The sequence below is a fragment of the Trichosurus vulpecula genome, chromosome 7 (genome assembly GCF_011100635.1).
Source record: "Trichosurus vulpecula isolate mTriVul1 chromosome 7, mTriVul1.pri, whole genome shotgun sequence".
NCBI lineage: Eukaryota > Metazoa > Chordata > Mammalia > Diprotodontia > Phalangeridae > Trichosurus > Trichosurus vulpecula.
In genome coordinates this window covers 272,858,752-272,877,058 of record NC_050579.1, presented here as the reverse complement: position 1 = coordinate 272,877,058, position 18,307 = coordinate 272,858,752, and the positions used below count along the sequence as shown (strand labels likewise).

Below are 18,307 nucleotides of genomic sequence, written 5' to 3'. Positions count from 1 at the left end.
CTCCATACCAACACTCTTCCGATGAACAAGCCCCCAAAGCAAAACCTCTCCTCTCACAATTCTGAGAATTCTAGCTTAAGGGCTACCCTCAGGGCCTGAGAACTTCACACCTCTCATGACCCAATTAGCAAAAGGGTGTGGGCCTTCCTACAAACAAAGGCACTTGATTGCCTTAGTGCCGAGAAGCACTCCAAAAGAAAAAACAGTAAAAAGTCCCATTTTGTTTGCCCTTACAGATAGGTATGGGGTGGTATCTCAGAGCTGTTTTAATTTGCATTTCTCCAGTCAATAGTGATTTAGAACATGTTTTCATAACTCATTGCCTTAAAAAAAACCTCTACTAAATACCTACTCAAATGAGAGAAGAGTAGGGAGAGATGGCTATATTGAAGGGGAATACAGGGGTTATAGATTAGATGAGGAATGCAAGGGGGGAAGGGACAAACATTTATTAAGCAGAACCCTCTGAGTTGGGTGCTATTACTATCCCCATTTTTGAAGTTCACAAAACTGAGGAACACAGAGGTTAAGTGACTTGCCCAGGGTCACACAGCTAGGAAGTATCTGTGGCCACATTTGAACTCAGATCCTCTTGACTTTAGGTCCAGTATGGTATATCCAAGATACCATGGAGCTACCTGAATGAAAGTAACAAAGTCCAAATGAATGTCATTAAGTGGGTCATGCTCTCTTCACTTCCCACTTGACTCTCCCAAGAGCTTTTCTCCACCTTTAGCAGTCAGAAGCCTAAAGTGGAAAGTGATGCTCAGTGGGAGATGGTGGTGAAATTTAAAAGAACACCAATAAAACATCAAAAATAAAATGCTGTGTCAATGTCTGGGAAAGGAACTAAACAGTGTCTAGGCCTGACACAATGCTGCTTCTCAGAAAGGATAGAATGGGCAACAAGAAACCCTACAGAAATAGGAGGGAGATAAAGCTCTGTGTTTAAACACCAAAACCTGCAGGGAGCTTCATTAGGAACGATGGAGTAATGAATACAAAAAGTAGAAAAAGAAAATTACATTGTGACAGAATTTGACTCAAAACCTCCTATGAAAACAAAAGCCAGATCACAAATTCTATAGATCCTCATATACATATACATTCACATATGCATATATATTCACATATATAGTAGCAATAAACAGAAAAGGGAAGTGGGGGGATCAAAGGAAAACACTGAGCAAATAAGTCTAAGCATAGCTAATCAGAGAGATCATGTACTGACTTAAAAACGCATCAACAGGAAAGAATTAAATACAGGAGAACAAAGCTAACAATCACAACTTTGATTGTGAATCGATTAAACTGTAATAAGACAAGAAAATGGCAGAATGGATAAAAAAGCCACAAGATTTTGCTGCTTACTTAAGGTATTTTTTAAAAACTAAAATACCTGCAGACTGAAAATGAAAAGCACAAACAAAATGTAATGTGTATCAAGTAATTTTTTAAAATCAGGAAGTTTAATCATGATTTCAGATGAAGGAACAATAAAAATTCACATCACAAGAGACACAACAGGGGAACTACATCTTACTGAAAAGTATAGAAGATGAAACAATATTATCATTAAATATACTTATTAAACATTTAGATTCATAAAGGAAAAGGAAGAAAAAAACTGCAAAAAGATAAAGACAGCAATAAAATAGATATGTGAAACTAATATTCCTCAATCCAGAAACAGAAAAATCTAACATAAAGCCAAATTGTTGTTCAGTCGTTTCAGACTCTTTGTGACCCCACTGCGGTTTTCTTGGCAGAGACACAGGAATGATTCGCCATTTCCTTCTCCAGCCCATTTTACAGATAAGGAACTGAGGCAAACAGGTTTAAGTGACTGGTCCAGGGTCATATAGCTGGTAAGTTCTGAGGATAGATTTGAATTCATGAAGATTTGTCTTCCTGATTCCAAGCCCAGTGCACTGTCTATTGTACTACCTAGCTTCCCCAAAACCAAATTAAAAAAACCGTAGAGCCTGCTTTCCTTGGTCTGAATCCTCTGTTGATTATTTCTAATTTACCCCGTATAGATCTTATCTGCACATAGTTGTGTACTGTCTATCCATTAGCTGTGAGCTCCTTCAGATAAAGGACTGGTTTTTGTTTTGTTTGGGTTTTTTGTGTTGTTGTCTTTTTTCTTTTTTGCCTTTCATTGTATCCTCAGCACTTCTGTCTCCTGCAAACTTCTGGGCATCACAACTTCTATTCTTCTACCTAGGCTTATGGATATTCAGAACAGATATACTTAAAGTCAAGCAGAACAAAACCCCATTCACATTAAACAAAAGGTTTGGGGGAAAAAGATCAAATCCTTTGGTAAAACGACTATTTTTACATCTGATGCCAGCATGCAAAATGTCTGACTGGGAGAGTCGTACCTATCTGAATTTAGGAACCCAGGAAGCCAAGCTTGTCTCACCCTAGTTTTGGGGCTATGGACAGGAGATATAAGCAAAAGATACAGACTTAACTGGAGACTAAATAATAGGAAGGTGAAAAATGAATGGGTTAAAGAACAGGTCACAGAAATAAAAAAGAATAAGAAACAATAATTAAGACGATGAAAAGACAACATAAAAATTTATGGGAGACAGCTAAAGTAATCCCTAACAGGAAAAATTATATGAAAATGCACAGCAAGAAGGATACAAAAAGTAAAGATTAGTAATATGATTATTCAAATTGAAAAAAAATCAACAAATTAACAAATTAACAAAACTGGACAAAGGAATACATTTTGAAAAGTATTAGGAAAAAAAAACAAAATTGAAAATAAAAATTACAAAAATAATGAGAAACTAAAATAAAAACCTTTTAAAAATAGAAAAATCAACAAACTATATGATTTTAAGACAGAACATCAAATTACCCTAATTTTTAAAATGACATACAGAATTCATGATGAATAGATATGGAAAAAAAAAGAACCCAAAACTATCCTATATAATTACATGTTAGCAGAACTGAAAATGTGAAGGAAAAGGACAATTTCCTACAAAAATGTAAAATATACAAGTCATAAATGAACTATCAAAAATACCCTGGGTCCAGGTGAATTCACAAGTGAATTCTATCCAATGTTTAGAGAAATATTAGTACCTGACTACAAAAAAAAATTAGTCTTGATAACTAAGAAAAAAGGTACTCTACTCCTTTTACAAGACCAATATGGTCCTGCCAACCAAATTAGGGAGAAATAAGTCAGGAACAAGAATTATAGCTCAGTTTTACTAGCAAGTCCTGATGCAAAAGTTTTGAATAAAATCTTAAGACAAGGAATATAGGAATATGTTTTAAAAGTTCATTATGGCCAAGTTAAATTTATACTAGGAGGTAAAGATGATTCAACATTAATAAGACAATTAGCATAATTAATACTATAAATAACAGGAACCATATAATTATATCGAGAGAAACAGAAAATGCCTCTGGCAAAAACAGCACTCATTTATATTAAAAACAAACAAACAGCAACAAATAAAAAACCTATTCCTGTCTTTAACCAAAACAAAAGCATGTATCTAAAACAGGGGTTCTTAACCTGGGATCTACAGAACTCAAAGTAGGTCCATGGATATACTTTGGGGAGAGGGATCTTTGAGTTTCTAAAAATATTTTTGTAACTTTTACAAATATTGAAATTATATTTCAATAACTGTTTTCCATATAATGCTATGTATCTTATTTTATGCATTGAAAAAAATTTTGAGGAGTCCCTAGGCTTCACCATACTTCCAAAGGAATCTACGACACACAAAAAAGCTAAGAACCCTTGATCTAATACAAACTGCTAGTATTATTTGCAAATATAAAACAATGGGAGCTTTCTCCCAAAATACAGGGGGAAAGCAAGGATCCCCCATTGCCAGCCTACTGATAGTTCTAAAAACACTATCTAGAGCAGTGAGATAGAGTGAAATTAAATGTATAAACATTACCAAAAGAAAGATAAAATCATTCCTAGTGGCAGACAACAAAAACTATAACTTAGAAAACTTCAGAGAATCAGTAAACATTCTAATCTAAGTGATGCATTACCTAAGTAAAATATCCAGATGCAAAATAAATCTACAAAATTATCAGCATTTCTATACAATGTTAGCAAAAACCAAGAGAAAATTATAGCTACACTATTTAAAATAGCTTGCAAAATATGTAAAATATTAGAACCTAAGAAGACACATTTGAGACATACAATGATGAACTACTTATAAAAATAAAGATCTAAATTATGAAAGAGAAATGAACTGTCCATGATTATTCCATATTAATATGACAAAAATGACTATATTTTTAAAACTAATTTACAGATTCAATGCCAAAGTTTTGCTTATAAAGTTAGAGAAAACAATAGAATTCATCTAGAGGAACAAGGTCTAGAATCTCCAGGGAAATACTGAAAAAAGATGGAATGAAGGAGCATTAGCAGCAATCCGAATATATCATAAAGCAGTAATCACCAAAATTATTTTGTACTGGTTTTTAAAAAAGGAAAAATAATCATGCATTGTATATTCTAGCCAAAATGGAATATTTAATATATTCCTTATATATAATATTCCATCTTCTGCCTCCATTCTTTTATACAGGCTGCTCCCCAAGGCCTAGAATGCTCTCCTTCTTCACATCCACCTAATGAAATTTCTTGTTTCCCTCATAGCAGATCTCTGTTAGTATCGTTTACAAACAGCCTTTCTTTATCCTCCCAGCTGGCAGTGCCACTCCCAAAGTAATTACTTTTTTTGACTGTATATATTTGATATATACTTAAGGAAGGACACATTTTCCCCAAGTGGAATGTAAGGTCTTTCAAGATAGGGACTATTTCCTTCTTGTTACTGTATCCATAGCACCTACAACGATCCTTAATACCTAGAAGGTATTCAATAGCTGCCTGTTGAATAGAACTCTAACAGAACTGATAATCAAGACCCAGAAGCAGTTAAATAGAGCAGCTGAATGTTAAATAAACCCAAGAAGAAAAATGGGGGAGAGGCAGATGTCTTTTTTCAACAAGAACTGCTGAGAAACTGGAAAGCAATGTGATAAACTTTAACTGGATATAATATCAATATATAAAAGATGACATTGTTAGAATAAAGCAGAAAGGACCAGGCCGTACCCTTTCACAGCCATGGAATTCAACTTTGCAACAGAGGCGCATCACACTTGATTTTTCTTATTGTGAAAAGCATGAGGTCTAGTTCCCTGGGATCACTTTACTATCTCCAATCCAACCTATTTATTATATTCGTGAAGTAACTGAGTTCCAAAGAAGTGAAATGATTTGCTCAGAATTATATAATTTAATTAAGAACGGCAGAGAGACAGCTTGATCCCCAGATTTCCAGTTCTCAATCAACCACTTTCCACTATGGCACAAATGCCTCATCTTTAATTTTAATAGGGTGTTTTTGTCTTATATTTTAAAATTTTGGTAGCAAAAAAAAAAAAAATTTTGGTACTAAAAATATTTTGGGATGAATGGAACATGGGATTAAGTGATTTATTCTATATGGTTTACAAAAATCAGAGTAAGCTTATTATTAACAAGTGTGAAAGACACTCTGATTACTATCAGGCCACGTTATACAAATGGAAATTTTTTAGGTGCTTCACTTTCCACAACAGGTGTTGCTCACTTTTAGCCAGGAAGCAATCTGAACACACATCCCTGACTTGGGAACCACAAAACTAAGTTGAAACTGAAGAAGAATGTCACATGATATGTGGGGATGGGAGCTGCAGTATAGATGAGAAAGAGGAGTTTCAACATTGACAGGCTACTCTAATCATTCCATCATACAGTAAAGAACACCCCATAGGGCTGATAATTGTGAAATCTGTTCAAATTCACTTCCTAGGCTTCTGGATTTATAACTCATGTAATTCTTCTCGTAGATACCCAATTATAAAGTGTAAAATGCTATTAAGTCTGCTTGAGAAGTGATCCAAGCGTCTTTTCTCTAGATTATATAACCCTCATGACTTGTGTCTGGGGTAACAGGTGAAAATGATGTCCTCTCCTGGGTTAACCTTTGCTAGTTTATTTCTGATCAATTGATTATATCTGAATGGGCCCCTGCCATTCCAAATGTACCCAATAAGTTCTCCAAACCTCTTGCCCAGAAACTATTCTTAGCCTATGCAAAATGCACAGAATGTTCCAGCTTCATGCCTAGTTCCCAATTATTCAATATTAAGTAAAGGAGATTATAAAACACATTTATTACTTTAACCTATAGCTAAGTTTTAAATGACAAACATTTATGCTAACTAGAAAGCGATTCCATATGGTTTGAAGCTGCAACTCTGTAGAAAGATGTGACAAAAATGCCTCTCCCCCAAAGACTCTTTTTAGTATATTCTGACTGGAAAATAATTTTTTCCTTGTTCATCATAACCTTTTTCCCCTTTTCTTTACTTAATGTTTTAGAATCAATAAGGATTTATTTTCTCTACTCCCACTGGAAAAAAATAAAAACAAAGCCCTTGTGACAAACACGATGAGTCAAGAAAAATAAATTTCCAAAATGGCCACGTCTGAAAATGTATATCTCAATCTCCATATTTAGGCCAACACCTGTCAGGAGGTGGGTAACGTTATTCATCATGCGTCCTCTGCAAACATGGTTGGTAATCCCATTGATCAGACTTCTGGTTTATTTTTACACTGTGTTTATTCTCAACACAATGGCTACCATGTGTTGGAATGTGTATAAAGAGTAGTCTAGGAGTCAGAGGATAAAATATAAATATAGGGAAGACTGTTACAGAATTTAGGACACTGCTGATACTCTATCATCGATCATCAGTTTGATGAGGAAAAGAATGACATTTCTCTCTTCAAAAGATGGAGGTTGAATAAGAAATGGCTCCCACTTAAAAGTATTTTGAGAAATCAAGCCTTCCAGTTCAAGCATATAAATATAATTTAGGCGATTTAATTAACACCTTAAGTCATATCCAGCAACGTTTCATGCAATACCAAGTGAGTTGTAAATACCTTAAAGTGACCCCATTACTCTAGGTAAGAGGCTGCTATATTGGAGGTAGGCCCTTCCATCTCATTTACCAATCTTGCTTGCTCTCTCTAAAGCCCGGAACACCTACTTGGAGATAAGGAAAATGATGAGAGAAGTAATGTGGTTCAATTGGAAGAACACCAAACTAAGAGACAGGTAACCAGTCTGAGTCTTGACTCTTCCAAACGGTCAACTGACCGAAAGTAAATCATTCCATCCTTCTTAGACTTCTATTTTCATTACATAGCTGCTGTGAAGAAAGGCCTTTGTAAATCTTCAAATGCCACAGAAATGTGAATTATTTTCATTTTTATTCCTACATTTCTCCCAGTTTGAGTTCTGCTGTTTTTGATATTTTCACCTCTGAAGGGCATATACATTTCCAAGGGTTCTTTAATCTGTCTAGAAAAGCAACTACGATCCTAATTTAAACTTAAAGGCCTAGGACCCACCTTAGGCCTATGACTGTTTAAGAAGGGACTTTCTCAGACTAACTGTTCTCTTTCACCATAAAAATAACAAAAGGCAAGTAGGATTCTGCATTTATTAATGGATTTTATCTCAGAGAGGTTTACATTAACCAGACCTGCTGTCAGAAGTTGCCTGGTCAAGCTTAATTCAGTGAGAACTGCATTAACCACCTGGAGAATTGAATATGCCTTTGGGAAGAAGTGACATACAGATGTACCGGCAAAACAAAGTCTTAGATCAGAAAGAACCTTTGAGATAATCAAACAGTAAGAGAGTGATGATGTCCACGTAAAACGCACAGCAACACAACCTGGCTCAGGATACTTAAACTCGACTCACTATTTAGGTATAAGAAAAAAATCCACACTGGAGAGCTAGTTTCCCTTCACCTCTAATTTCCATAAAATTTTTTGCAAAGAAAAACCAGTGGATTTTTGCCCTACCTTTTTAGGGTAGGCTGATGGCACTACTGGTTTATCACAGAAGCAATGAATGACAAATTTGGAAGGTACCCTAAAGATCATATTGGCTAAGATGACAGAAAAGGAAAATGATAAATGCTGAAGGTGATGTGAGAAAATTGATACACTAATGCACTCTTAGTGGAGCTGTGAACTAGTCCAATCTTCTGGAAAGCAATTTGGAACTATGCTCAAAAATTTCTAAAACTGTGCATACCCTCTGACCCAGCAATATCAGGTCTATACCCCAAAGAGATTAAAGGAAAAAGAACCCATAGATCCAAAAATATTTATAACCATTCTTTTTGTGGTAGCAAAGAACTGGAAACTGAGGAGGTGGTCATCAATTGGGGAATGGCTGAACAAATTATGGCATATGAATGTAATAGAATATTACCTTGCTGTAAAAAATGATGAAGGAGATGTGTCAGAAAAACCTGGGAATATTTGTACGAACTGATGCAGAGTGAAGTGAGCAGGAAGACCCTATACACAGGTAACAGAAACACTATAATGATAATCAGCTATGAAAGACTTAGTAACTCTGACCAATAACAACAATCTAAGACAGTTTCAAAACACCCACGATGAAAAATGCTATCCACCTCTAGAGAGAGAACTGATGAACTCTGAGTACACACTGAAGCATAGTTTTTTATTTTATTTTTCTTCCTTTTTTTTTTTGCAACGTGGCTAATATGGAAATGTTTTACATGATTTCGCACTTATAATTAATATCATATTGCTTGCCCTCTCAATGGGTGGGGGAGCAGCCTAAGGGAGGGAGAGAATTTAGAACTCAAAAAAAATCCTTAAATGAATGCTAAAAATAAATGGGGGAGGGTCATATATAAAAGCCCCGACTAAGAGGCTAACATTGTATATGTTTATGTGTCTGTGCATGGCTATAACATAGCTCGTTTTTAAACAAATCTTGAATAAAAATTCAAGACCAGCCACATTACAGAACTGTCAGAAGTGAAATTGGATCTCAAACACAATCAAATTGCTACTGTAAACTGTAAACTTAATAAAGGCAGGAACCATGTCTTATCTAAACTGTACATATCCCCCAGAGCCTAGCCTAGTATTCTTCACATAGAAGTTGTTTTAAATATCTGCTGAAATTAAATGAAATTCAAACAATATCCAATACTGACCCATCAACACTGTCTAACTGCAGAGGAAAAATAAGTTAGTCTATTCTTGCAAAGCTGTCTCAAAGCAAAAAAGTCTCACTTCTAATCTCACAGCTAAAATTTACTTCAAAAATCTGAGCTTCTGCTTTGGGATTTTGTATGACCAATGGGAGCAATGATAAGGTGCACAGACCAACTGGAATAGTGACACTAACTGAAGAGCCTCTTCCTCAAGAACTTAACTCCTATTCCTACCAATGCTGATCCTTATTAATAAATCCATATTTGATCCATAAATTAATTTGATTTTCATATACTTGAATGTAATCAAGCATATCATGCATATTCAACATCTATTCAAGGATATCAAAATTAATTTGATCCAAACTAATAAATTTAAAAACATTTAGAGAAAGGTAACTATAAAGGTGTGGTAATTCATTAGATTGGCTTAGGCAAGCTCCCTGGGAGAGAACACAGGATGATGACTTACGAGAATGGCATGGAGGGGACAGCAAGGAAGGGAAGTTAGGACAGTGTTCTTCTAGAAAGTACTAGCGCACGCTACAAAAGACTTCTACATTATTTTAAAGATTCCCTAATTCTTGAAGAACATTTCCTTCTAACTATTAACCATAGGACTCAGTGCAGTGATGAAAAATTTCTTTTGCATAAGATTGCTTTTTATCAGGATAATTATCTCCCAGAAAGGAGGAATCAGCTAATCAATTAATAAACACTCATTAAGTGTTTACAGGCACACCCTGGAGATATTTGGGGTTTGGTTTTAGATCACAGCAATAAAGTGAATACTGCAATAAAGCAAATCACACAATTTCTTTTTGGTATCCTAGTGCATGTAAAAGTTATGTTTAAAGTACATTATAGTCTATTAAGTGCATGTCTAAAAATGCCAACCATCATCTGAGCCTTCAATGAGGTGTAATCTTTTTGCTGGTGGAGGGTCTTGCCTCGATGCTGATAGCTGCTTACTAATCAGAATGGTGATGGCTCAAGGTTGGGGTGGCTGTGGCAATTTTTAAAAATAAGACAATAATGAAGTTTGCTGCACTGATTGACTCTTCCTTTCAACTGAACACTTAGAGGCCTTTGTGTGGTTATTAACTGGCCTAATTTCAACACTGTTGTCTCTCAGGGAACAGGGAGGCCCAAGGAGAGGGAGACAGTCAGGAGAACAGCCAATCTGTGGAGCAGTCAGAACACACACAACATTTATCAATTAAGCTCACTGTCTTATACGGGTTCAGTCTGTGGTGCCCCAAAATAATTACAACAGTAACATCAAAGATCCCCATAACAGATATAATAATGATGGAAATATTACAAGAATTACCAAAATGTGATACAGAGACACGATGTGAGCACAAGCTGTTGGAAAAATGGGGCTGACAGACTGACTTCATGAAGGGTTGCCACAACCCTTCAATTGGTAAAACGCAGTATTTGGAAGTGCAGTGAGGCGAAGCACGATAAAACAAGGTATGTCCGTACTATATAGCTAGGCACTGTACTTTAGTACAAAGGCAAAACCACAAAACAAAAGTGTTGCCCCTGAAGGAACTTACAGTTTATCCAGGAAGACAACACGTATTCAAGTATATTTGAAAATAAATGCAAGGTAATTTTAGTAGGGAAGGGAAGGCCCTGGCTCAGGAGAGACTTCACATACAAACTGGTGACTGAGCTGAGTGCTGAAGTAAACTAGGGATTTTAAGAGACAAAAGAGGGAATGCATTTCAAGCATGGGGCCAGTCAGTGCAAAGGCGTAGAGATGGAAGCGTGCCGTGAGTCAAGAACAGCTCAGAGAGACCAGTTTGGTTGCACTGGATACTATCGAAAGGATAGTCAGGTTTAATAAAGTTGGAAAGTAAGTTGAGAGGTGTTGAGTGGTAGTGCAATGACTGAAAAAAGCACTGGATATGGAATGAAAGACCTGAGTTTGAATCCACTTACTGCTTGCATGAGCTTCTGTTCCATCCTCTGTGAAATGGGGGCATTGGCCAGTACATAAAAGTGACCAAAGGTGATGGACGCATACTTCCCAACAGAGGACGTGAAAACTATTAAATACCACATGAAAGACTGCTCCAAATCATTAATAAAAGAAATATAAATCTAAACAATTCTGAGTTCCCACTTTACTCTCAGCAAACCGGTAAGGATGATCGGGGTGGGAAGAGTCACTGTTGAAAGTGCTTGTGGAAAGATGGACATAATAATGTTCCATTGGGGAAGCTGTGAATTGGTCCACTCATTCTGGAAAGTAATCTGGAATTATGCAAAGAAATGACCAAAACGTCTATACCCTTTAACTCGGAAACTAACCGTCACTGCTAAGTATGTACTCCAAGGAGGAAAGTGATAAAAAGAAAGGCCTGTACACCACAATTTACAGCAGCACTTTTTTGTAGTAGTAAAGAACTGGAAACAAACAGATGCTTACCACTTGGGGAATAGATAAAACAAGTCATGGTGAATGCATATAATGGAATACTGCTAAGCAGTAAGAAGCAATGAACACAAAGAGGAGTGGGAAGACTTGTGCCAATGAAGACCAAGTAAAATAAACTGAACCAGGAAAACAATATACATCATGATTGAGCCAAACAGGAAGAGCAGCAACAATAAAACCACCTAAACTGAACGCTGCCAGGTTACAATGGCCCCCACAGAAAGACAGGAGAGTCTATCTTCCTTTTCAAAATGTCTGACTACAGATAAGGAATAGAGTTGTGGAACACAACATATAACATCACATTTGGTTGATATATCTTGGCAAGTTTTGTTGAACTGTGCTGTATTTCCTTCCCCTTTCTTTTTTTACTAGTTTTTGTTAAAAAGGATGGCACTCTGGAAGTGGGAGGAAAAATGGGAAAATATAAGTGATATAAAAACAAAAGACAGTAATATAATTTTTAAACAAAAAGAGAGGAAGTTGAACTAGATGACATCCCAGGTCCCTTCCAGCTCAAAATTTATGGTTTTAAGCCCCCAATTTAAAACATATTGAACATACTCTTTTTCCTGTACCTAGAAAGGAAGTGATTTTGGTTTGGAGGCTACAACTACCACCTTCTCTAACTTGGTTGGACCATACACTAAGCCTCTTTAACTGGCCGTGTCAGCTGTGCAGTTCCTCTTCTCTCGGAAAGCTAAATTCATCGCTTAGAAATGCTACTGGGAGGCAGGCCCAGGAGGCATTTCAAAGGCAGTTTCCTCGCCATAAGAAGCAGCTCTTTAACATTCCCTGAGTGTTTAACAGCCTTTAGTAAATACACTTTTTTTTTTCTTCTTCATGAGACCTGTCACAGGCCACTAGAAAATATTCACATACAAGTTGTCAACAATTTTGTAGCATTTCTGTTAGAAAGTCATTAGATCCTAATATCCTATGTCACAATCTCTAAATTCCTTCTCCTCTTTTAATATTCCTATCTCCTCTCAATCACATAGTCCTTGCCTCACAAACCCTGAGAATGTGGGATGGGCAGAACTCATGTCCTAGAAGAAGGGTTTATTCTTTCACGAGAATAGGGTAAATACATTCATGTGGCAGGTGGGGGATGAAACAGCCTTCTCGTACATCCCCTATGTCAGTATGCTTCCCCCAAACTCCCCTCCGCCCCCCATCCCCCAATCTGACATATGGTCCAGCAATAGGACACAGCTGCTCCAAGATTCTAGGTCTCTCCTCTCTCTCCCCAGGACTCAGAGAACATATACTAATGCTTCTCAGATTCCCAGAGAGTGACACAGCCGTTACTGCAGCAGAGATGAAGGGATCCAAATATTCTGAAATAGCATGTCATTTCTATGAGTTGTATGTGTCTCCTTCAGCCTCGTGCCAATGGAGCTGTAGTCCTAACAGTTAACTGTTAATGGATTAGACCTGCACTGATATGTAGTGAAACTCCAAAATGCTGGAGGGAGAGGAGAATAGGGAATGGGGCTTGGGGGAGACACTCAGGGAAGGAAGGGGTTTTATCTTTCAGCAGAACCACAAAGCAGAACCACTCCCTGCCTGTCCCAGAAATCAATACTGAGACACCTCACAGACTTCAGCTAATCAAGTACACAGACCAAGTATCCTAGAGCCAAATACATTACGATTTGAGTTCAGCCTTACCTCATCCCACTCTGAGGCAAAGGACGGAGACTTTTCCAGCCGCTTCTTCCCAATGCTGCAGTTGGACAAGGACTCACTCCTACTCCCCATTGTGGTATCTTCTGTTGGTGAGCAGGTCAGGAGATCAGAGTCTGACTTGGACAAACTTCGGCTGAGTTTAAGTTCAGCTTTTGGTCTGCTAGTGGGAGGGGCCCAGCTCCTGGTCCCACTCCAGTCTCCTGCTTCCTCGGCACCACCAGGGTGCTGAGATATTTCATGCATCAAAGTTTCAGGGTCCGATTGGCTGTGGTTGGTGGGCAGGCCAGTTGAATAACCCAGTTTCTTATTTTGGTCAGCAAGGCAGGGCTGGGTGGATCCATGAGTGTGCAAAGCAGCATCTTCCAGCTGCATAGCAGCTTCGTGACTTGTGCCCTGCCTGGATGACCCTTCAGAACCACCCTGGCTAACAGTGGAAAGAAGCTGGAAAGGGTCCTCGCTGATTTCACACACTGGAGAAGAGCCGTGTAGAAGACCTGAGAACTGCTCTGGGACCTGCCCCTCTAGTCCCTCTGCAGCGTCCTGGCTCCGGCTGCTCCTTCTCTTTCCGTGGTCTAGAGTACATGGAGAAAGAAAAATAAAAAATTAAACTCAGCAAAAGACAAAGAAGTCACAAGTTTCTAAATAAGAAGGGGGGTAGGGGAACAGGATGGAGACTTAAAGGCAGAAAGGGCAAGGAAAAGGGAGAAACAGAGGGAGAAGAACAGTTCTGTATTGTTCTCAATGCTCAATTTGTACCCAAAGTCACTGCATTTATGAAATTCCAAACACTGGCCTGATTTATGCAATCTGGCAGCCTTCCTTGTTGTTTTATTTCTGTGAACATTAACAATCAGACCTTGCTATATAAGGCCCGAAGAGGTGTTAACAATATCCTACAGAGAAAATACAAGTGAGAGAAAGTATTCGAACATGGGAGAGGGAGAGTAAAAGTGAGAGTGTCAGAAAGAGAAAGACGGGGGAGCGTTACTGGAGTGTAGAAGCAGAGGAGGGAAAGGGGGAAAGAAAAAGTGAGAGGGAGAGAGAGCGAGCGAGTGTGCGAGAGAGAGAGAGAGAGAGAGAGAGAGAGAGTGTGTGTGTGCAAGGACACTAGAGAGTGCAGGAGTTCTTCCTAGGACTAACTAGCAAGACAGACTCCTGGAACATCTGATACATTTCCATAAAGGCGAAAGGGTTATTTAGAGTCACCCTCCCTTCCTTTGGCAAGGAAAGACAGGGAAAAGTTGGAGGCCATGATACACAACCTGCAACTTCTGGAATGCCTCAACTTAAATGTGCAAAACAAAACAGCAGAGAAATAACTGTTTCCTTCCCCAGAGGATTGTGAACTCCACGCCTCATCCTTCCTCAGCAAGCACAGACTTAAGAATGTGAACATTTCACTCCCTTCAAATCCTCCCAGTTGATCCTATTTGTTCAGGTTTAACCTTAGCTGATACCACTGAAAACAAAACGGTCTAATCTGTCAGTTCCAGGACACATTTGCCGTCCTCTGAAGACCTCCTGCATGCCCCAGAAACACGACACTATTAGCTCATGAGACCAGCTACTCCTGTATACACACCCAGGATATCAAATACCACTGTCTTGGAGTAGCATGAATAATTGAATCAGACTGCCAACTGGCACACACTGGCAATACCACCACATTTACCTTGCTCACCCAAGGGCCTCCCCACCTTAGCTTGTGCCTAAGTTCTATCAAAGATTTTAATTCATTAAGAAGAATAGAGCTAAGGCTATCAGGCAAGAAGGCAGTTCCTAAAATGGTTATCAGTAACATAACTGAGCTACATTTGAAAGTATTTCTTTAATGCTCATGAGTGAATTTTTAAAAAAAATTTACCTGTCTAATTTCTTAGAAGGTAAAAGTGAGCCTGGAGGGTAAACATCATCAACCAGTCTGAAAAACTTATATGTAAAATCAAATTATTTTAGAGCTGGAAAAGACTTTGTTGTTGTTCAGTCACGTCTAACTCTTGACCCAAGGGCCAAAGTATACCAGGCCTTTCTATCCTCTACTATCTCTCAAAATCTGTCCAAGTTCATGTTCATTGTGTCCAAGACATTTTCTATTTTATCCTCTGCCATCCACTTTCCCTTTTGGGTTCAAGCTTTCCCAGCATCAGGGTCTTTCCCAATGAGTCCTGTCTTCTCATTATACAGCCAAAGTATTTAAACTGCAGCTTCAGTATTTGGCCTTCCAGTGAATAGCCTGAATCCACTTCTTTAAGTATTCACTGATTTGATTTCCTTGCTATCTAAGGAACTCTCGAAAGTCTTCTCTAGCACCACAATTTGAAAGCATCAATTCTACAATCTATTCCTTATAGTCCAACTCTCACAGCCATATGCTTCCACTGGAAAAACCACAGCTCTGACTATATCTTTGTTGGCAAAGTAACATCTCTGCTTTTTAACATGCTGTCCAGATTTGTCATAGCTTTCCTCCCAAGGAGCAAGAATCTTTTAATTTCATGGCTGCAATCATCATCTGCAGTGCTCTCTGAGCCCGAAAATATAAAATCTGACACTGCTTCCATTTCTTCTCCCTTTTTTGCCAGGGAGTGATGGGACCAGTTGCCAAGATCTTCAGGTTTTTTGATGTTAAGCTTCAAGCCAACTTTTACATTCTCCTCTTTCATCCTCATCAAGAGGCCTCTTCACTTGAGTGGTATCATCTGCATATCTGAGATTATTGATATTTCTCCTGGCAACCTTAATTCGAGCCTTTGATTCATCCAGCCTGGCATTTCACACGATGTACTCTGCACATAAGCTAAACAAATAAGGTGACAATATACAGCCTTGTCGTACTCCTTTTCCAATCTTAAACCAATCAGATGCACCATGTTCGGTTCCAAGTGTTGCTTCTTGGCCTGAACACAAGTTCCTCAGGAGACAAGTAAGATGATCTGGTACTCCCATCAATTTGAGAGTTGCCACATCTCGTGATCTACACAGTCAAAGGCTTTAGTGTAGTCAATGAAGCAGAAGCAGATGTTTTTCTAGAACTCCCTTGCTTTCTCCATAATCCGGCAAATGTTGGCAACTTAGTCTCTAGTTCTTCTGCCTCTTCACAAACCAACCTGCTCTTCTGGTACTTATTGGTTCACATATTGCTGAAGCCTAGCTTGAAGAATCTTAAGCATAATTTTGCTGGCATGTGAAATGGGAGCAATTGTTTGGTTATTTGAACGTTCCTTTGCATTGCCTTTCTTTAGGATGGGGATGTAAACTGATCTTTTCCAATCCAGTGGCCACTGTTGTGTTTTCCAAATTTGCTGGCATATTGAGGAGAGCACTTTAACAGCATCATCTTTTAGGGTTTTAAAATAGCTCGGCTGGAATTTCATTACCTCCTCTAGCCTTATTGTTAACGATGCTTCTAAAGGCCCACTTGATTTCATTCTCCAGGATGTCTGGCTCTAGATCAGTAACCACACCATCACAGTCACTGGTGATGTTAAGATCTTTCTTGTATAGTTCTTTTGTGTATTCTTGCCACCTCTTCTTAATTTCTTTTGCTTCTGTTAAATCCATACTACTTTTGTCTTTAATCATGCCCATTTTTGCATGGAATGTTCCCTTGAAAGCTCTAATTTTCTTGAACAGATCTCTTGTCTTTCCTATTCTACTGTTTTCTTCTATTTCTTTGCATTGCTCAGTTAAGAAAACCTTATCTCTCCTTGCTATTCTCTGGAATTCTGCATTCAGTTGGGCATCACTTTTCCTTTTTCCTTTATCTTTTGCTTTCCTTCTTTCCTCAGCTATTTGTAAAGCCACATAAGACAGCCATTTTGCATTCTTGCTCTTCTTTTTCTTTGCAATATTTTTTGTTGCTGCCTCCTGAACAAATTTTCAAATTTCTGTCCATAGTTCTTCAGGCACTCTACACCAGATCCAATCCCTTAAATCTATTCATCACTCCTACTTCTTATTCATAAAGGATGTTATTTAGGTCATACATATACAGTCTGATGGTTTTCCCTACTTCCTTCAATTCAAGTCTATATTTTATATAATGAGAAGCTCATGATCTGAGCCACCGTCAGCTCCAGGTCTTATTTTAACTGACTATATAGAGCTTTTCCACCTTTGGCTGCAAAGCATCTGATTTTAATATTGACCCTCTGGTGATGTCCATATGTAGAATCGCCTTTTGGGTGGTCGAAAAACAGTGTTTGTTATGACCAGTGAGTTATCTTGACAAAACTCTATTAGCCTCTGTCCTGCTTCATTTTGTACCCCAAGGTCAAACTTGCTTGTTATTCCAATTATCTTTTGATTCCCTACTTTAGCATTCCAATATCCCATGATGAATGTGATCTTTTTTTGGTGTTATTTCCAGAAGATGTTGCAGGTCTTCATAGAACTGATCAGCTTTGGCCTCTTCAGCATCAGTGGTTGGAGTATAGACTTGTTATTACTGTCATGTTGAATGGTTGGCCTTGAATTCAAACAGATATTCAGTCATTTTTGAGATTATGCCAGTACTGCTTTTCTCACTCTTTTATTGACCATGAAGGCTACTCCCTTTTTTCTAAGGGATTCTTACCCACAGTAGTATGTGTAACGATCACCTGAATTAAATTCATTCATTCCCATACTTTAAGTCCACTGACACCCAAAATGCAATATTGATCTTTATAGCACTGAACTTTTCCTTTCATTACCAGACACATCCGCAGTTGAGCTTCCTTTTGGTTTTGGCCCAGTTGCTTCATTAGTACTGGAGCTACTTGTGGTTGTCCTCTGTTCTTCCTTAGTAACATGCTAGAAACCTTCTGACCTGGGGGACTCATCTTCCAGTGTCATATCTTCTATCATTTTAATGCTGTCCGTGGAATTTTCTTGGCAAAGATACTGTAGTGATTTGTCATTTCCTTCTCCAAGGGATCACCTTTTTCAGAACTCTCCACTATGACCTGTCCACCTTAAGTAACCTTGCACAGATAGCTCATAATTTCACTGAGCTATGGAAGCCCCTCTGCCATGACAAGGGAGTGATCTGGGAGG

General features: G+C 38.1%; 1 protein-coding gene across 3 annotated transcripts in view; it reads right to left on the bottom strand.

The window, feature by feature from the left end:
- ANKS1A (ankyrin repeat and sterile alpha motif domain containing 1A) overlaps positions 1-18,307 on the bottom strand; it is a 259,349-nt gene that overhangs the window by 83,583 nt on the left and 157,459 nt on the right. For all 3 annotated transcript variants that reach the window (XM_036766604.1, XM_036766603.1, XM_036766606.1), the window contains one exon: positions 13,253-13,842. In XM_036766604.1, the coding sequence (XP_036622499.1) occupies positions 13,253-13,842 (590 nt within the window). The remainder of the gene's footprint in view (positions 1-13,252; positions 13,843-18,307) is intronic.